General features: G+C 30.8%; 3 protein-coding genes across 3 annotated transcripts; 1 reads left to right on the forward strand and 2 right to left on the reverse strand.

Annotated features, from left to right (window-relative positions):
• Positions 1–3,188: 3,188 nt before the first annotated feature.
• LOC145186026 (small integral membrane protein 14-like) lies at positions 3,189–4,363 on the forward strand. Its single transcript, XM_080062071.2, has one exon. The coding sequence runs from the start codon at positions 3,248–3,250 to the stop codon at positions 3,557–3,559; it is 312 nt and encodes a 103-aa protein (XP_079918197.2). The 5' UTR covers positions 3,189–3,247; the 3' UTR covers positions 3,560–4,363.
• A 6,707-nt stretch (positions 4,364–11,070) lies between these two features.
• On the reverse strand, positions 11,071–12,466 carry LOC149883650 (uncharacterized). Its single transcript, XM_090098446.1, has one exon. The coding sequence runs from the start codon at positions 12,464–12,466 to the stop codon at positions 11,219–11,221; it is 1,248 nt and encodes a 415-aa protein (XP_089954572.1). The 3' UTR covers positions 11,071–11,218.
• On the reverse strand, positions 11,071–16,355 carry LOC145185808 (AH receptor-interacting protein-like). The gene has a single exon (XM_090098447.1). The coding sequence runs from the start codon at positions 14,224–14,226 to the stop codon at positions 13,228–13,230; it is 999 nt and encodes a 332-aa protein (XP_089954573.1). The 5' UTR covers positions 14,227–16,355; the 3' UTR covers positions 11,071–13,227.
• Between the last annotated feature and the right edge of the window lie 5,693 nt (positions 16,356–22,048).

The raw sequence follows: 22,048 nt of genomic DNA on the forward strand, positions 1-22,048 counted from the left end.
TAAGTAGTTTAGACATGATAAATAAACTCAAATAAAACAAAATTAACAGTCTTTTTTTAAATGAAGTTAAAATGATCAGAGTATAAAAATCAATATTTAATAATCTTTCAGTGTTTATAAGAATGATACAAAATAAACCATTTCAAATAGTGAATCATTAATAAAACGCAATTGCCAAAATATTGTAACGAACACAAAAAACAACATCAAAATTAAGTAAATCACGTATTAAAAAAAGATCCTCAAATAACAAACTCTTTAAGTGACTGTAATGAGGTGGCGAACAATGGCTTCAATAAATATCGTGCTTCAACTAATATAATTGTAACTTTTCTTTCTATAGTTATTTATGACATCAATCAAGTAATGGCAAAGCCTGCTAACACTCATTTGTCCATACTAATAGTAGAGACTCCATACTAATAAAAGAGACTAGTAGTAATAGAGAGAGAGTCGCACAGTAGCAGAAATTGCTTCTGCAATATACCTTTTTGCTCCAATTCTTAGGCGCCCATACCCTCACATGTCACGCTCTTTCTTCGATAAGTATTCAGTTTATTAACATAAAATGTTTCCATTTTTCTTCCTCGTGGTGTGTCTTCCAGTAATTTTTTCTATGTAATTTTTAATATGCTGGTAATATGATATAAAAAAACAGTATGCCAGTAAACTGTAATCTATTTTTTGCAAGCAAGAGTGTAAAGCATCTGTCTTTACAATTTTTCAGGTAATGGCGTTTCAAACGGCATTTTAACTTTTTTTACCACTATAGTAGAAAAACAATCCAAGAGGAGAAGAAAAGAAAAAAGGATAGAAGGAGAGAAGAGAAGAAGGGGAGAATAAATTTAAAACACTATTATACTAATTAATTTAAAACACTATTCTAATTGGTTGGTATATTAACAGAATATACAGACTATCAGTAAGAAATGTATTTTAGTTGAAAAAAAATTTTAAAAATACAAATTACTTCGTCTAAAGCAAGTTATATAAAAAAAAAAAAACTTTTTTCTTTGATCTTAGAAATTCTTCTCCAAAAATTGCATTCTAGTAACAGCAGACGTTATTTCTCTATACACAAACACTCAAATGGAATTTACGCAATCAGATTTTTTATGGAACAAGCACTACTTGAGAAAAGTCCTAAAAACTGTTCACCAATTCAATGATATCATCCTGGAAATCATCTTAACCCACAGCACATTTCAATTTTCAAACAAGTTCTTTCATCAAGTTTCAAAATACTTACGCCAACCCTATTTATGGGAAAAACTGGATGTTGCAATAAGAAACAAGGTCCCAAATTCAATATCCTTTTACAAAAGTTTCATCGACGACATGTTTTTTACTTTCCATGGTTCCCTGGAGGAGTTAGACGAAGTCTTTCAATTCATGAATATCATGCCATCAAATTCACCTTTAATCAATCCGTCTCCTCCATTATTTTCATTCCTCACCGTATGTAAGAACAACAAAGGAGTTTACAACACAACAATCAATCAAAAACCGACAGACACAATGAACCTTCTTCACAATGACTTAAATATATATATATATATATATATATATATATATATATATATATATATATATATATATATATATAATATATATATATATATATATATATATATATATATATATATATATATATATATATATATATATATATATATATATATATATATATATATATATATATATATAAACACACACAATATTTATTATTTTACGATATGAACAAATGAACATAGGCAAAAGACCTCCACTCGAGCGCTCGCTGAAATTTTTTTGAACTCAATTCAGGTCGAAGCGCAGGCGCATTCAGCCATTAACAATAAAAAAATTTGATGTTGTGTCATCTGCTGAAAATTATATAAACAACAGCGAGACGAAGTTGAAAAGCAACACATTTTGCTTGCTACATGTGCTATAAATAGTTTGTTTTTATAAAACCGATGTTTTTACATAAGTGTTTAATATTTAAGAATATAAGGATAAAAAAAAACGAAAATGCTATAACAAAATTAGAAACCATGGGAATGGCAGCTTTACTATTCTTTCGTTATTATATCTACAAAATAAGTGACAAGATGTCAGTAAGATAGGGCATTAGACATGTTTATATATGTCATGTTTATGAGACACTTTATACACATAATTTTAAAGTTTATTAATTAGACAAATATCATTGAATGATAATTATGTATAGTGTAGGGTTTTACCAAGGTAGTATGCACCAAAAATATGTGTGTAAATATTTATACAAACCGAGTTCAAACTTGAAAAAAAAAAGTAAGCTGTATGAATACATAGTTACAAAGTCGAATGGTAACTATATGTAGCTTTTTATGGTTTTATTTCTGGTCTACACCAGAACGAAACTCCAAATTTATTTCAAAATTAATTTTTATTATTATTATTATTTTTAAATCAAATTTAAAATAAGTTGAACAAAAAAAAAAGGTTTTATAAAGTCATTAAAATTACAGTATAATGCAATATTTACTTAAAATTCCATATTGCATTACACTGTAGTTATTAGTTACTCCATAATTAGCATCATTTAAAAAGTAGTTAAACTTTTTTGTTTTTTATTTTTTTTAAAAATCCTTTCATCAAACTGAGTTTTTTGTTTACTTAAGCACATATTTTATAAAGCAACAAGAACAATCAAAAAATATTTAATTAGCTGTTTAAAGTTGTAGTGCCTAAAAATTATATTTTACCTTAAGAGGATTTAGATTTTGTTAACAGGCAGGAATCAAATAGTGTTTTAATAAAAAGATTTAACATCATAACTTTATATAAACATTACAAAAAGCACTTAGTTTTATCTTTTGCATGTGTGTTTGTTTACTTTAATGATTATATTGTTTTTTTTCATCATAGTTTGATTTCCTCATGTTTTCTGTAGGTATTTTGGTATTATTATAATACAAAACTACAGTTAGTTGTTCTATGATTTTTATACTTTTAATATATTGTTTTAAGTTCAAAGTACAAAAAATTGTAGCTATATTTATAAGAATAAGTAACTAGTATACCCACTTAATTTACCAGATACCATGTAATTATATTAATGCAATCTAGTTAATTGTTGCATTCCATAAATATAAACCTAATAACTTTTAACAGCTACACACATGAAAACTAATTTTTCTTTAAAAAGAAAATAAGAAGTGTGTTTACTCCAAAACTATTCTAATGAAAAAATATTTTTTTAGATTAACTGTTACTAAAAGTGATGGGTGAACCACCACCATTTGATCCTTGTGAGTGTATCTTTAGCCCAGCTGCTGCTATGCAACGTTTAATTTCATTGTTGCGGAGTTCACAGAGTTATTGCACTGATGAGCAATGTTTTGGGACACCACCAGGACCCACTGGTAACAATGAGACAGGCATTCCTCTGATGTTTATGGCAATAGCTTGGATAATTCTTGCATTGGTTTTATATTTGCTGCGGCCAAAAAGTTTGCATGAAGATAGGGGAAAGCCTCCACCATTGAATGATGATAACAATGATAGAAATGCACCACCCCCATCAGTTATGTAAAAATGGCATGCCACTACAATCTTAAAAATTGGCAGACTTTGTTTTTTTTGTAAAACTGGCAGATTTCATTTCTTTTTTAAATTGGCAGGCTTCATTTCTTTATAAAAATGGCATGATCTTCAAAGTTTACAGTTTTCATTATAGTATTTCTTTCTTTTCTCTTTTTATTTTCATGTTGTAAATAGCTTGGCTCTTATAGTATTTATAGGGATGATCTTACATCAAATTGTGATGCTTATATTTTTAATTATTTATCTAAAAATTTAATGTATAATTTTTGTCATTTTATACCATGTGGTATTGACATTTATAGTTACACTATAAATGTTAAATTTGTTAAACAAATGTGTCTGTTCAGAAAGTGAGGAAAATGTTCAAAATGACATCATGTCAATTTTTTTGATTCAAAAGAAATAATTCTCTATCACATTTGTTGGTTGCATTATTTCACATAATGATGATGGGGCTAAATTATTGGCAACAGTAATGAAAACAAGATATTGGTGTAGTTATCAAAAGTTAACAAAATGTGGCTAAAAGTATAAATAAAACATGTAATATTGTGTGCATATTTTGATTTCGAATGTATTTATATAATATTTCTATAATTTGCATTTAATAGTTTTGTATATCTCTTGTTATGTTTGTGTTATTATGTTGAGTTTTATAACCATAACCTTTGTAAAACCAATTAAAGAGATGCTGAATCACTGTTTTTCTTTTTCAATTCCATGCATGAAGAAATATTTTAACGAAATGATGGATTGCAATGCATGTTTTATTAATATACTACTAAGAATCTGATGCTAGTTGATATTTTATATGTTCTGGAAACCTTAGTGAGTTCTTATAATGAAAAGTATATTTGTCTACTAGTTGAAACTGATATGACAGCTTTGTCATAATACTTAATTGTCATTCGAATAGAGAAATTCTCTGGGAATTAAGACAAATTTATAGTTTAATTAATTCCCATAGAAATTTTCTGGAGATTTAATGAAGTTTTAAGTAAAAATTTTAAACTGTTTTACACAAAGATTTACAATTTAAATAGAAAAATAAGAAACTTTATTTAACCAAGTTAATGCATTGAATACAAGTTGTCTTAATCTGTTTCATATATCACTCCTAAATTAAATTTTGACTAAAAAATTACAATTTAAGATTATAATTTAAAAAAAGTAAAAAATGCTTTTTATCAAAAGGGTTTTAATTTGCAATAACAATTTAAAAAATTTTTTTAATTGTTTTTGTGTCTCTAACTGGAACTACAGTTGGAAATGGTAACGATAGTGGAAATTTAATCTGGACCTCAAACTTGTGGTAGTTGGAGAGATGCCAGTCTCCCAAGTGAAAAAATCTCAAATGAACTGAAACTGCACCTGCATCCAACTTTTTATACTTCTTCATTCAAATCCAAATAAGAGGAGTCGGCTACATCATAGTTCCAAAAATATCTACTATAATTCTAAAATAACGCCACGTGTGTTAATCTAGTTTTAAAACACAGTCCAATTTATACAGAATTAAGTTGAATTAGTTCTGTTAACACAATTTATCTGAAAACCGATTTTTTTTTTTTTTTTCTCGATATTTTAAATCGATTTTCAATATCGGTATTTGATACATCGAAAACTTTCTTCTGAAATCTGCATCTTTACTTAAGCCGATTTTAACAGACCTTTTTTTTTTAATTTAACAACCGATTCGACTAATTTATTTATTTAAGGAACAAATGGTTCTGCTGAACTGGGAAGAGCTGGCCTATTACAAAACTCCCGGGTCGCCTGGGTGATATTTGCAAAGGTTTCCTGTTTATTTTTATACAAAGTTGTACATTTAAATGAACTAAACTACAAGTTGGACTCAAATCAAAATGGAGCATGTTAATGAAGATTATTTCCAGAGCTCTAAATAAGAATTAGCATCTTTCAAGGTGTTGTAAATAACGTCTTCAAAATGCAATAAGCGTGTGTGTAGGTGTTAAAGTATGTAAAGTGTTAAATGTGTGTGGGGTGTTAATGTGCGTAGTTGTTAATGCATGAAAGACTAAATGTATTTAACGTGTCAAAAGAACGCGGTTGTAAAACTGTATAAAAAGGGAGTGTAGTTTGTAAATTGCATGATTAGCAGTCAGATGGAAAAAATATTATCAAGTTCATAAAGAAAACAGTGACTCTTTAGTGTCTCAGGGGAAGTCTAAATAATTCCCCACAAAGGAAATTAAAGACTAATTCTATAAACTACCTCAGAATAAATTTAAAATGTTCGTTATACAACAGCTAAAAAGATTATAGAGTGCACTAAAGTCTGAAAAAAAAAATGGCGAAGGAGAAAGTGGTGTAGAACAGCATTTTTGAAGTTTTTCGGGTCTTCAAAACAATGCAAGTACAGGCCTGGTCTGGAGAACTACAGCACAATAGTTCTATAGTTTCCTGCTAAGCCCATTTGCTTAATTTCCATGTTCTTGGAGAAATTATCTTGATATTTCAAGAAGAATACAAGAATGTATTTCAAGAAGTAAAACCCTTTCCCCAAGCTACCAGGATTTTGAACGCCGCTTCAAAAGATAGTAAAACAAAATATGGCAGAAAATTACGTTTACGAACTTATTTATGAAAGTGATTTCTTAAATTCTACGCATTGAAAAGCAATTATTGAATTGTCACACTAATATATTCCTAAATTAAATGCATACAGTTTATACGATATATTGAGACTAATTTCAACCTTCAATCTGTTTACCTAAATACTTATTTTTAACTTCAATTCAAATCAACATCAACATCATCATTAAATTTGTGCGCAATCGCAATTAAACATACACCTTTTTCAAGAATTGGAAGAATCGGTTCTTTTCTCTTATTTGGAAATATTTTTGCGTTGCTTGGTCAAGACTGAGAAGTGAAAGAAATTGCATAAGCCCCAAGATTGGGATTAGTAAAATTGTTTTCGAAAAGATGTCCAGAGTAAATTAAAGACTTTTGGAGATAAAGAAATTAAAGACTCACGCAGATGAAAAATTTACTATGCCCCAATCTCGCACAAGATCGTTAAACAGCCCTTCCTCAGTCAATATTATCTAATACTTCAGAGTCATGAAAGTTATCCCTAACACTTTCACATTCTTTAAAATTGAAGTCTCTGATCAAACTTCTGATTAAGTTAAGATTCTCCTAAAGGTATTTCTAGCCTTATTCTCTATGTTCTAGCTTTGAGTCAATAATCGCTTTAATATTGACATTTCTACTTGGAATAAGTTGCTGCATAATGCAATTCTAGCCTTAGTCTTAACTGTGTCAATGCTCGTTTGAAAATTCATATTTCGGAATAGATTTAAATTCTCTTTAGGATACTTCTTGCCTTACTCTCTTAGTTTTAACCTAGTGTCAATATTCGTTTTAATATTGACAGCTCTTGCTCAGTATGTTTCTAGCCTGAGTCTCTTAGTTCTAGCCTAGTGTCAATATTCGTTTTAATATCAACCTATCTAAATGTATTTCTTGCCTAAATCTCTTAGTTTTAGCCTAGTGTTAATATTCGTCATTTTATATAGAAATCTCATTTGATTAAGTATCTGCTCGGGTTATTTTTTAGCCTTATTCTCTTAGCTCTATCTGAGTATCAATGTTCGTTTCAACTAATGATACATAAAACATCTAAGCTTGTATGCTTATTGTAAACGCTGAATTAACCAATCTAGAGGACAAAAACTCAATTTCCCAGAAAATAAAATTCGAATTGCGGCACGACTCTCGCATCGAACCTGAGACGATTTACGAATGTTTTTTTCGCATTCAACCAAGGACATATTAATAGATGGACGTTCAACGCATTGTTTCATAAAAGAGATAAGCGTGTTACATAAAATGAGTATGACTTTGCTATTAATCAAGAAGATTATTCTCTTTTACTTGAAAATATTGATAACGAAATTGAAATAGTTTTGGATGATTTTATTGAGATAGATCTTGAAGAGTTAGCGGACTTGTTATCAGAGGATTTTGAATTAGAGCTCATGCCACCAGCAATTCCTACAGAGAAGCTGATTGCAGAAGAAGAAACTAAAATGCTGAAAAAAACAGAAAAATGCTTAATAACTAAATTTAGGTTGAATCGTATTTCATGTACATAAACTAAAACAGTAAAAAGCGCAACTTTTTCATAGCGTAATAAAAAGTAATTAAAAAGTCCTTTTGTTTTCGGAATATTTTTAAACAAAAGAACTTGCATAATTAAGAATTTCACTAAATTTTAAATTTTATTTTAAAGAAAAGTTTTAAATTGAAAATATTTGTAAAATGGAAATAAGTGTCTTTTATTTAAAAAACTGTAAAATGCCAAGACTTCAAGCATCTCGTATTATTGTTCCAGATAATGAGTTAGGTTCATTTTCTTTTTAAGATACAATCTTAAATCTTTTTAAGATACAATACCACATTAGATCGTCTTTTATCAGACCTAATGGCTAAGGTCAAGTGTGGCTGGCCTAGACCGGTGTGCTTGTATTAAACTAAGGCTTTTCTTTTTTTTTCTCGCCCGCTCTTCAAAAGAGAGGCAAACTTCCTTAAACGAGTCATATTAACTTATCTAGTTTGAATAAATTAAAAAAAAAAGAAAAAAAAAAAGATTAAATTTAAGAAAATGATAATAACGAAGTTTTATCTTTGAAGTACTCAAAGAACGTGATTTAAAAACATATTTTAGGTCTTTAGAATTGTTGCATAATTATGTGCTTTTCCATTAAATACGCAAAGTTGCGCTTTTCACTGTTTTAGTTTACGTACATAAAATACGATTCAACCCTAAATATACCTGTCCAAAATGTCACAATAAATATCTTAGGGAATCAAATTTTAAAAAGTATGAAAAGAAATGTTACATTCGCACTAAAGGTGTGCTTATACTCACATGTTGTGGAACTTAACGTCTAAACTGATGCTAATTTATATTTGCAAATACTCCCAGATTATGAAAATATTGTAATAATTCTTAATTTTGATTTTAGAAATTATTCAAAACTGTAAATTGTTGTAATGTACTATTGAACTTCCATATAGAAGAATGCAAGTTGTCTTTATTACATTTATTACATATACTGGTGTAAGAAAATGTACACAGTTAAAAAGTGGCTAGTTAAAGGTAATAGATGATTGACTTTCGTTACTCTTCAACCTGGATTCCATTAGAGGCAAGTTAGTACGGTAGATGGTACTAAAATCACAACAGACTTCTGACCATATTAACGAACAATCTTTATGTCTAATAACTTTAAAGTTTTCAACTGTATTGCCTTCTTTTGTTTCAATTATTCCAACATCCTCATTTGATGTGCTTCGGAAATTTTTAAAATCAGAAGATTTATTTCTGATTAGAAAAAAAGATAGTAGAAGTCATTATCACATTAAAGAAGTTTATGCATGAAATGTTGTAGAATATGATATTAGCAGATTGAAGATTTAGTAGATCTGGAAGAGATTTGTTAATATTAATGGATAGTAGCACTTCACGATTTAAAACAATTAATCTCCACATGCCATTTGATTGGCGAGAACTATTGATTTTAACTATTACAAAATAATTTTTGTTATTTTCATTGTAACAGTCAAAACCATGCTTTGATGCAAATGCTTTTAACTGTTGATGAATACTTATCACATGTACTTTTTTATTTCTTCCAACTCTTGTGAGTGTGTTACATACATAACAGGTTTCTGTGTGTTCAGAAAAAGTGAAGAATTTATCATTCCTCTCAGCTTCAAAGCCTTTTTTTGAATTTAAATCTAGCCTGCATATGACCATGTAACATGATTTGCATAAATATTCAGGATGAACTTTTTGATTGCCTGAGGTTATATCCAGCTTGTAAAAACTAAGAGTTGCTTGTTTAAAGATAACAACAGGTTTTAACTGACAGTGACTATCCTGTTTTATTATGCAGCCACACTTTCCGCATAAATGTTCTAAATATTCCAAATGAAGACTCATTATTTATCCAGTAATGAGATAATAGATTGGAATATAAGATTACTTCTTTTGATATATCTAGAAAAGGTTAAATATAAGGTTGTACATCACTTGTAGAAGGCTCAAGAATATGCAACGAAAGGTATGGCTTATTATTTTTATTATCGTATTGTTACTATTAGTAACAACAATAACAATAAAAATAATAAGATCATTATAAGTTAAAGAAGCTTTACATGGCTGACTGTTTAAAAATGCTCATTAAAAATACATACTTAGTATTTCTTTCCAACTTCTGAAATCAATAGTTTTTTATGAACTTTAAGATGCTTTTAGTTATAATACCTTTAGACAAAATGCGATTTAGGTATCGAAAATAAGAAAATTTATAACTAGGACGTTCGGGAAAAAAAAAAAAAAAAAAAAAAAAACAAATTCAAGAGAAAAAAAAAAGCGAGGCAAATAAGTTCGACATTTCCGACAAAAATAAGAAATACTCTCTGATTTGAACCTTAAAGTGGGGAGCATAATCTGAGAGTGGGGTGAAAAGAACACTGAAAATCTCTTATTCGACCTTTAAACTATGTCATAGCAATTTTAATTTAACAAGGAAAATTTGTTTCACTTTACTCTATCCATTCTGGTAAACCAAACATAGGCTTTTTGCAAAAGCCTAGTTTTAGATGTCAAAGTTTAAACACAGTTAAATTTTTATTAAGCAAAGTTCATAGCTCAAATCAACCTTTTTCAGATTTGCGAACTATTCTTGATTAATTTTTTTGTCTTTTATAACCATAAGCTTCAGTAAATGCATAATTATAATGGGGTTTACTGAGGGAGGTTTTTTGACGGAAATTTGACGGGTAGAAGTCGGAATATCTGTATCATGAATTTAAAAAATTTGCGGTAACACGCATAGTTTTTGGCTAATTGGCGGCACCTCTGATCTATAACAATGCGTTGAACGTCCATCTATTAATACGTCCTTGATTCAACTAAGCTACGCAAACTTATTTTCTCGCGTGTTTTTAGTAATAAGCAACATGCCTATTTGATTTAGGCGAGTACTATACTTGCGGTGAAATGGAATGTATTTGAATTTCTATACCGACCATATAAACGTCGAAAAACTATATATAAACTATATATAGTTAAAGGGTTTTAACTGAGTTACGTATTGTTAGCGATTAGGAGGCGACTCGTTAGGGAGAAAGGGAAAAAGAAAAACATTTGTGCTTTGTTCCAATTATTAGTGTAGTGGTAAAGGTGACCTTCTCATCAGGGTCATGATTTTGTTACTATGGTGTTTTGAAGAGACTATAGCGCCAAGTCTTATGACCTACACCATCATTTAGGTCCACTACTATGCCAAAACGAGCACGTGCTCAAATTTGTAAAGCACTAATAGTTAAACATGTTGCTAATCTTAAACTTAAAAAATTATAAGTAATAATGGGGTAAAACGTGCAATAATGAAATGAAACTGGAAAATGTGCTTTGAAAAAACTACAAATATATTAAGAATTACATAAAGAAACAGAATACTTATGATAAAAGATCATTTTTTAATACCACTTTAACAAAGATGTTAACACCTGTAAATAATTTTGTAAGAATTCTTGATTAAGAAAAGAAAAACATGCTTAGCAAAAAAAACTTTTTTTTTTACATGCATATTAATATTAATTCATATCACAATTTATTCGGAAGAACAACAGAATCCCAAAAACTAGACACATCAAAATCTCTGCATAAACCATCTACTTCTGCTTTCAACTTTTCTGAAATTGGGGTGCACGCTTTATCTAAAATATCTTTGTTTATATGACGGCTGGTGAATGGTGTACCTCTTTGAGAATCATGTTTTAAAACTGAACTAGTGTCTGGCAAAAGATCTGTTGAGATGCCAGCATATTTTAATAATTTTAAAACCACAGTATCTGTGTCTGTCAGTAAATCCTCATAAGTAAATGACTTTATTTCAATTTTTTGTAGAAGACGTTTAAATGCAGCAGTACCAGTTATCCAGATAAGACTTAATCTTGAAAAAGACGTTAAATTTTGAACAAAAAAATTGGGATAAACAGGAAAACCTGATAAAATTGAGTTATGACCTATGCCACTGAGCAATTTTGTTGCAGATACAGACATCACATAATTGCTAGCATGTAGCTTTTCATAAGACCTTACAAAAGATATTGGTTGTCTGTACATGTAAACATGTTTTATACTTGGTACAGAAGCAGCCATCAAATCAGTAATATACACAGCCACACTTTGGCACTTAATAAAAACTAATTTAGATTGACGAGTGTTAGCATGTTTAAGAGTGCACAGTATTGCACTTAAGCACAATTTCTTTAGAGTCTGATTATTAACTTGACCATGGCGTGACAATTCTGCAAGATCAAAAAACGCATTGGTTTCAGATATTGACAAAGCTTGTGGAATGGCTTCAAATATCTGTGCCAATATTGTAGAACCGCAACGTCCATGATTAGCTACATGGAGGATGGGGATTTTAGGCAAAGAAATCTCTGAGGCAATCTTGTGGAAAGACTCTATAGGAACAATGATAAATTGCTCAGCAAGTAAGAACTGCGTGTGATAAGCAAATGCACTGTATTTTGAGTTGAAAACATCTAAACCACCACAATCAACAAAAACAGCAACATCTTCAGTTACAGAGTATAATGAAACACTATCAGATAGAATTAAACTTGGATGAAAGTACCCTTTTATTATTCCACAAAAATCAGTTTGGGATGAAAACTCCCATGATGAAGGTTCTTTGTAACGAAACCAAATTTTGTAAACGATAGCACTTGATGCATAATCTACTTTTTCTTTCTTATAAAGAAAATAATTCATTAACCAAAACCAAATTCGCAAGAATGAATAAAATGTGCTTTTGCACATAGCCAGCAAATTTATCATCATTTGTTTGTGATATATTTCTAAATAAAGCAAACAAGGTTTATTTTAACTCAGTTTCGCCCTACATTTTCAAGTATTTTCCCCTTATTTACATTTTTTTCCTTAGTCAGAAAGCAATTAAATAAATTTAACATTCTGCCCATACTATTTTGCATAATACCCTCAAGCAATTACTTTAATAAAAACACTCCACATCAACATCTCCTTTCTTTAAACTTACAATTAAATTCAAAGGTTTGTATATACATAAAAAATTATAAATGAAGAATTGTAAATTGTTTTAACTAAATACCAACTAAGTTCCATATAACATCTAACATCCAAAAAGTAAGTTATTTAAACAATTTGAAACTTGTTACCTTTGGTTTTATAAACAGTTTAGTTATTAAGGGACATTTCATAAACAATAAATAAATTTTGACATAAACATACATTCATGATGTTTTAGCTGGGGATCATTCAAAAATAGAACAAGCAAATAATTTAAGAAACACAAACTTATAATGTATTGTAATTATAAAAAATACACAGTAAACTACAAACATATTCTAATTAACATGCTTAGCTTAATGCATATATTTGAAATTGATTTTGATTAAAAACAAGAAACTTTCAACTACAAAAAAAAATAAATAAAAAATGAAAATTTATTAAATTAATTTAGCTCTTAACTTAAAGCTCTCAAAACTTAAATATGATAAAGTTCAATGCATGGTTTAAATTCATAAATCTTAGTCTATAAACCTTGAGTCATTCAAAGCTATTTAACCAGAGAATGCCTTTTTAAACTTTTCTCTGTCTTCTTTATCCTTATTTTTTTCGTCGATTGCAATTTTTTTTAATTCAACTTCAATTGTATTTATTAATGAACTATCAAGTCTTTGCACTGCTTCATAATCACGACGTGATTCATGGAAATTGAAGACAGCATGGTAAGCTTGAGCTCTCCTAAAAAGAGCCTTGACATTATTTTTATCTTTCTCAATAACTGTGGTTAGGTGTTCAATTGCTTTATAAAATTCCTTTTTGGCTATCATGCATTGAGAGAAGTTTAACAGTAAAGGAACTTTCATGTCATCTAATCTAATCCAGTCTTCTGAACCTGGTTTTTCTCTTAAAACCAATTTTTCTAAACAACCAAGAGCTTGAGAATATTTATTGCTTGCACTATCATATTCGCCATTACGAAAAAGTTTGTTTCCATCGTCCTTCCAAATAGGTATTTGTTCAAGCAGTTGTTCTGCTGTTAAAGACCAAATATCTTGTTCATATTGTCCCGGTAGATCTACCTTAAGCAATTCAATTTGGAACTTCAGAGGTTTTGGATCTTTATAGTATTCATCCAAATCAGAATATCCTAATCCCTGAGAAAGAGCAGCAAATCCACATTGATGCCCAGAGTCATGATCGTGATCATGATTATGAGTTTTTTTCTTCTTCATATCTCTTAAACTTTTAGAAACCACTGGGTAAGTAGATACATGTTTTATATCGCAATGAAACTCAGCAATTTCATTAATTCTCATTGTTTTGATTAAAGCTTCCCAAATTTCCAACTTGAACTTCTTACCAAGCAACAATTCAAATGGTGCATTGTCAGCTCTTGAGTCATCTAAAATCTTTTGTTCACCATCATCACTGACAATTAATGCTCGATAATGAAATAAAACTTTTGCCCCATCGGGAAAGAGAGGAATATTGCCATGACCAGCAGCAAGAATAACCTTATTTACTCCATCCGGTAATGATAACCATTCTTCCATTCTTATTCGATTTTATATATCACCGCAAAGCTTTTTAATTTCGGAAAAGAAGCCTTAAAGCAAGCTAAATTAAAGTTAGCTGATATATTCCTAATATCTAGTGAAACTGATTTTAACTATAAGAAGTTTTAGGCTATTTAGCTAATTATATACTAAAAAATCATTTTTTCTCAGTAAAAAAAAAATCTAACGCGCAAAAGTATATGGCAAATGTCATAATCAACTGTCGTGACTTTTGATTTCTAAAAATTTATAAACACATCTGTCTATAAAACCAGTAATAGTCTGTGGCCAGTTACATATTCATAGCAAAAAAACACTTTATTTGAAATAGACCGGTCTGGCGTTTTAAATTTACCGTCTTAAAAATTTACTGCGCAGTAAAACTTAAACGTAATTTCACTGACATCATTAAGATATTTTTCATCTTTATTCTATATAGTGCTCAAACTGTTTTATAATACCTTGTAAGACAGTCAATCGTAGCATATTTGTATGATTTAGAGAAGAGCTCAACAATTAGCATTACAAATATATAGGTTTATAAAAGCTCAAATGTAAATTTTTAAACTGTTTATTTCAATTTGTTGTTATCCATTACCAACAAACTTTTGTTTCTTGTGGTTGTTTGGGGTAATAGATTGAGAAGAATAGCTAAACGTAATTAACGGACTTTCATAAGGGGTAGGTACTTCAGAGAAAGCTGTTGCCTTAGCAAGAAAATGGCAAGAAACATTAACTAACAAAGCTTTTTATTTGCTTTCTTTTTATACATACAATACACAAGCATATTTACGGTAGATATATACCCATAAATAAAGATTAATTAATGAAGTCGTTTTGTCTTGTTTTTCGGAATACTAGAGATTTACAAAAGAATCTTTTGTATGGTTATAAATATCAACGAGTGAATAAAACTTTCGTATAAAAATAAATAAGAACAACGACAAAAATTTCACACACATTTTTGTAAAGTATACTCAAATGAAACTCTTTTTCTTAAACTTTTTGTTTATGCGTATTTCAATCATTTTCTTCCAAAATTTGATGGAGCCAAAATGAAAGTCTTGTCACAGCCTATAAAGAGGGCATTTGGATCATCAATACGGCTAATTTTTGAGGAAATCACGTATTTGAAATCGATTTATAATAATGTCCCTTAATAAAGCGATATCGTGCTGCACCAAGCTTTTTAATCTTCTCTAAGATTGCGTACTGCCCACTCTGTTCATTTAACATCAAGAATTCAAAAAAAAGAGGGTTTCTGACCTTCCTTCCGTTCTCTTTCTCTCCTTTCCATTTCTGGTTTAGTATACTTAAATGAAAGAGAGAAAGAATATGGCACCAAGTGTTCTCCAAATATTCAAAACTAAGATTAGAAAACCTGAAAATTACAGTTAAAAGATATCCATAAGGTAGAACTGCTTTGTTGAAAAGGTCTTTTCCCCTATAAACAATAAAACAAACAACAACAGCAGCTTCAAGTGGCCTTTCATAGAAAGCATACAATTGAAGAGACTAGCATAGAGAATTGCGACTTCTGATGAATGGTCAAACATCAACCATCTGGTCAAATATGAATGGTCAAATATCAAATATCAACAACAAATGGTCAAATATCAACCAATTCTAATAGGACATACCAACAGATGAGAAGATCTTATGAACAGATAAATCTAAAAGCCATATTCTTGAGGATGGTATTAGATATTCTGAAAATCTGCACAAAAGTCACAGCGCAAGATGGTAGCCTTTTGCTACGAATCTAGGGAAAAAGCGGACAGCCCGGACCACGGGTAACACCGGACACTTAACGTATAGCTGAAACTAAAGAAGTTATTTAAGCACCACAAAAACATTCGTTTAAAAAATCTGTGGCATGTGCTGTTATAATGCACCAAAGTAATCGGTTGGGAGTGCGAAAATACTGTTTATTACCATCAGAACTATGTATCACCACATTTGATTTACTTATTACTGTATCTAATTTTTATTATACCTGTTATACTTCAATGAAACTTATTATAGGGCAGGACGTCTATGCTGCTTTCCAAATCAACAAATTAAAGCATCTGTTCTTCCGATAAAAACATGTAATAACATATAAATGCACTAACTTTTGTATCAGGTATCTGAAAAAGATTGAATTTAAACTTTATATATTTAGACATGCAGTCAAAACACGCGATAGGGGGGCGTCCATAAACTTCATACGCAAAAAAAATCACGAATTTCGGTCCCCCTCTCTCTCTCTCCCCCCCCCCCCTTTTGTATGTATTTATTCACTATTAACGACCCCCTCTGCGTGCGTTATTTGTTAAAAAAAAAAGACTCTCCCTACCCTACCGCACCCCCTACGAAAAAAAGTTTTTAGAACATTACATACAAAAAAGATCAATTTTCTATACTTAACTAAAAAACGGACAGCTATTGACAAAAGGAAAGAAAAATGATTTAGAAAGGATATCTGCTACAAGTATTTTCTATTTAGCCTTTTACAATTCCACAAATGGTGACTTTAATAAATTGAATATGGTTTTGAAAATAGGAATGAACTCTGCTTCCACTCTTTCAATGATAATCTCCTCACTTACATCAATCTCCATTTCAATCTTTATTTTTTGTTTTTTGTTTGCTTTCTTGTGTTGTTTTATTGCAGCCTCGTTCGGCCAGGAATTATTGCATTTGTCTCAAATTCCGTTCGGAAGCTTTTTTTTCAACGAAGGACAATACAAATCAAATGGCATAATTTTGTACCGTAAGCCATCTGTAGCTATATCTTGTAGAAAAAGGTGATGCGTCAGAGTTTCAAAGTTTGAATTGCTTGATACGTTTTTAAAATATCGAGACGGTTCCATTGCTTCGAAACCATTCTCGCAGTACTTGTAGATGGCCGGAAATGGAATGAAATGTTGGAAGATGGTCTTAAGCCAGTTAGTTTCAAATGTTGAACATCTCAACTTGCTCTTGCATTTCATAATTTGTAGACATTTTGCCGGCAATTTTTGCCAGCAAAATGCCTACAAATTATATTGGCTTTTTCGCTTTTCCATTATAAATTAAATTTTTGTTAAACATTAAGTCTTGTTGTTTACTATTTCAGTTAACTTTCATGTTTATGTGAAACACGAATGTAAACCTCATTCATCAAAATTTTTCGCTCTTTATTCAGATATACAAACAAGTGAAGCAATTCCTTTAAAATGATCACTTTGTTTACTTACAGCTTTACTTTGTAAATTTGAGGCATTAGCATCTAAGCACTTTGACTGCCATTTTTGTTGACCGGCAATTTTCAGAAATCTGGCCAAAAATGACAATTTGATTTTATCACATTATATTGTTAAAAACTTAAATTCCAGTGCCGAAGGTTAATAAAGGTTATTAAAATTCTGGTAGTGAAAGACCAAAAAATACCCCCAAGCATGTTAAATGGAGCTAAAGTTGGCATTATCAATGCCAACTGTCAACGTGTCAGGAGCTACATATTCACTGGAATTATAGTCTATCATTAGTTGCATTAAAAGAGCTGCATTAAAATAATGTGAGGTGCAAGATTTAAGAAAAAAAAGACAACAATCAAAAAAGACGTACACAAGATGACACATCAACCTTTCATGTAATTAAATGTTAAAGCGAAAATAATTAAGTTAAAATCAACAACTAAGAAAAGACGTATACACGGAGGCTTATTCAACCTGTCATATAAATGATAAAGCGAAAAAAGTTAAGTTAAAAACAACGACCGGAGAAGACGTATACTCGAGGATTCATCAGCCTGTCACGTAAGTTGATGAAAAAACGGAAATCAGAAAAAAATTTTTTTTTTTCTCGATGTTTTAAATCGATTTTCAATATCGGTATTTGATACATCGAAAACTTTCTTCTGAAATCTGCATCTTTACTTAAGCCGACTTTAACAGACCTTTTTTTTTAATTTAACAACCGATTCGACTAATTTATTTATTTAAGGAACAAATGGTTCTGCTGAACCGGGGAGAGCTGGCCTATTACAAAACTCGTGGGTCGGGATATTTGCTGAGGTTTCTTGTTTATTTTTATACAAAGTTGTACATTTAAATGAACTAAACTACAAGTTGGACTCAAATCAAAATGGAGCAACTTAATGAAGATAATTTCCAGAGCTCTAAATAAGAATTAGCATCTTTCAAGGTGTCGTGAATAGTGTCTTCAAAATGTGTGTGGAGGTATTATAGTATTTAAAGTGTTAAATGTGTATGGGGTGTTAATGTACGTAGTTGTTAATACATGTAGGTCTTAATGTATTCAATGTGTCAAAATGACGCGGTTGTAAAACTGTATAAAAAGGGAGTGTAACTACTATAAAAAGCGGGTTCTGGCTCATTGATACTTTTCCTATACTTAAGGGTTCTGACTCATTTCCATTTTCTATAGAAAAAATGACATATCGGTTTCTGGCTCATTGATACTTTTCCTATACTTAAGGGTTCTGACTCATTTCCATTTTCTATAGAAAAATGACATATCGGTTTCTAGCTCATTGATACTTTTCCATACTTAAGGAATGCAAGATGGCGTCGTGTTTTTTTAATGTAAAGTCTGAATATTTTTTCCCGTTCTAAAATTATTTCTTTGCGCATTTTCATAATGAGATGACATTATGAAAAAAGGTTGTGAATGTCTTAGTTAATTTATTCTTTGTAGTTGTTCTTCAAGTATGGAAAAAGATGTTTATATTTTTCTCTTCGTGTTTCTCTTATTAATTGATTATGTTCTTTTTGTCGTTGTTCCTCAAATCCATGTTGTAGTAAGAGTTTAGTATTGTGATGAATGGGTAAGGTATTTAATTTTTTAATTTTATTAAGATAATTTTCATCAATTTTGTTTTTGTGATTATCATAGTGGAATTGTATAGCAATTCTGTGTAATTCTGGATCAAAAGTGGGTTTAATTATTTCCTGTAGTTCACTGTAACAGAATTCCTCATATTCTTCTTGTTCTATAATACTCATTTTTTATAACAAGAAAAAATTTATTTAAGTCATTTTAAAAAAGTTTTCACTGTATATTTTACAAAATTAAATTTAAAAAAGGGATGCTTGAGAATGGAGAGTTTGGTCCGAGAAGCAAACCAGCGCCGATAGATTCATATCCTCTTCCGCTTTTAACGTAAACTCCGTCTTTGAATGATCCTCCTTTAGGCCAGGGTGTTAAAAATAATCCGTTTCCTCTGTGCGTTCCCATTTTCATTCCATTTCCATTCTTTTTCAAATAAACGATACCTCTTCCTGCAATTTTATCAACCATAGCAGAACCTGCAGAAGATCCTACACCTGCTAACAATCCGGTGGCAAGAGCTGGAACTACTCTTGTTGCAAGTGTACTACCCAACATACCCAATAAAGGTAGAAGAGCTCCAATAAATCCTCCTTTCACATTTGCGTTATGTTCCAATTGGGTTTTGCTCATTTTAATGGTGACTCCAACTCCTCGATGGAGAGCGTCCAAAAGTTTTCGATGTTGATTTTGTGTTACAAGTAAAACGTCGTTTCCGTTAAAATCATCTTTTGAAATACGGATGCTCACAGGTTTACCTGCTATCATTGATTTTTTTATTTTTTCAATCTGTCCCTGAGACACATTTAATTTAACACTAACATATTTGCTCATTTTTAAATGTGGGAAAAAATATTTATTTCACTTCTCGAATGTGATAACGGATCGTAATGTCCTCTCCACGAAAATCAACCAAATTTCCATTTTGGTCAACAACGCGAGTGATCATTGTGGAGATTTCTGGGACTTTGACAGGGAGGTAAACCAAATGAGTGGGTCTTTCGATGATTTTAAACCCAGGACCAACGGCTGGATAAAAAGAGTAGATGCAATTGAGTTGTGAGCCGTTGATGTAAGCCGATCCGATGACGTTGTTGAGGATTCTAATCGTATTGATGCTTGAAATTCTAACAACATCGTCAGACTCATATTCGGAATTAGGATCCAATTGTCTTTTTGTGAATCCTAAAAGTGAAGCGATGCTGTTATCCACGTTCAAATCCATCAAATAGTTCAATCCAAGTGTGATGGTTGATTTTAAAGTGTTTAAATTGGATCCGATTTTTATGTTATCGGGAGAGTAGCTGATTTTATTTGTTGTGACGAAGCTTGCGCTTTGAGATGCATAATTTTTTATTGTGTTTGAGACAGTCTTTTGTAAATAATTGTTAATGTCAATGATGTCATAGCTCCCGTCTGGAATGGCGACATTTTCCCAATTGATTCCGTTGTTCATGCTATACCGGAAAGAATTGTTTTTGCTGGTGATGTTTGGAAAGCTGTTGTACGTCTCAAGCCCTAGAAAAGCCATTTCATAAGTTTTTCCTTTTTCAAAAACGATTTTGTCTAAAAATTCTGTTATGATTACGTTGGAATTTCCATCCACGTCGATGATTATGCCTGACATTTTATTATGTAACATTTTTTTTAAATCCTTCGGATTCAGGCGTATTTAAATGGCTTCTTTTGGAAAATAAAAAGTGTCAAATCCGCTTCGATATTTTCCATTGTCCTTTTTTGACGAAAAATCAATCACCGCAAATCCGTGAGGTTCAGACCAACAATGTCTGCAAAACTTTTCAAACTCTTTTTTTCCCATATCGCTCGAAACGTGGTCTTGATAAATGTGGTTAATGTTTTTTAAGTCTTGGGGAAAGAGACAGATAAAATTGGTGTTTTCTCTGATCGTTTGTCTTGGGAGCATGAAATAATTTTGAGCGAGGTAAAAGCAGTCGACGTTAGAGTGTCTTCCTCGGATGTAATATTTTTCACACTTGTTTTGTTTGGTTAGTTGTAAATCGTCAAAGATCATTAAATTGTTTTTGGATGAATCAAGATCTTCAGGATTAGGCACATCGTCAGCCGTTTCAAAAAATTCACACTCCATACCCTCGGTTTCGGAAAATTTTTTTGAAAGGTCGTTGATAACGCATTCAGGGTCTAGTTTCAATTTTTCAATTTCGGTTTGTACCTTGAACAAGTCGAGAATTATTTTTTTTGGCAATTTTTTTTCGAACGAACTTTTTAGTATTTTGTACTCGGGTTGGAAAAGAGATTTTCCAAAAACTTGCAAATGGTTATAATCCAACCATCCAGGTCTAAGCAATAAATTGAGAAGCAACGTTGTTTTTCCACATCCAGATTTTCCAACGATGATTCCTCGAATGCTTCTCGGTAAAAGCTTGTTGTTGTTTCTTTTGATTTTTCCAATATTCCATGACAAATCAGACACTTCCATTTTTAGTTTAAAAATATTTTTTTAAAATAAAATGTATTGTGTTAAATGCAAAAGGAAAACAGAAAAGAATCATTTGAGAAACGAAATCACAAAAAACAACAAGCATATAGTCAAAGGGACTTGCAACGTTTGCGGAACGACCAAATGTAAGTTTGTTTCTTCGTATGCGCTCAAAGGATCATCTTCGCATACGACAAAAGGAGGAGACTTGGTGGAATCGATTAACAATTTTTCAAAAAAAATAAAGCTTCCATGGGCAAAATTTCCAGGAGAAATGCACATTCCAGGAATGAATTTTGCAGGACCTGGCACAAACTTGGACAAAAGGCTCACATCCACCGATATGTATCAAGAGTGGAGCAAACCGGTAGACCGAGTGGACAATGCAGCATACCATCACGATTTAGCTTATAAATATTTAAACGACGTTCAAAGCAGAAATTTGGCAGATCAAATGATGCTTGAAGAAATGAACTCCATTCCAAACCCAACTCAAAAAGAGATAAACGAAAGAAAACTGATCACTCCCATCATCAAAGCCAAAGC

Source organism: Hydra viridissima, unplaced genomic scaffold, assembly GCF_058129835.1.
Source record: "Hydra viridissima isolate aposymbiotic clone 2 unplaced genomic scaffold, HvirCarnegie_v1 scaffold_9, whole genome shotgun sequence".
NCBI lineage: Eukaryota > Metazoa > Cnidaria > Hydrozoa > Anthoathecata > Hydridae > Hydra > Hydra viridissima.

Coding starts and splice junctions, on each gene's coding strand:
- LOC149883650 (XM_090098446.1), bottom strand. CDS start 12,466: ATGATGATAAATTTGCTGGCTATGTGCAAAAGCACATTTTATTCATTC.
- LOC145185808 (XM_090098447.1), bottom strand. CDS start 14,226: ATGGAAGAATGGTTATCATTACCGGATGGAGTAAATAAGGTTATTCTT.
- LOC145186026 (XM_080062071.2), top strand. CDS start 3,248: ATGGGTGAACCACCACCATTTGATCCTTGTGAGTGTATCTTTAGCCCA.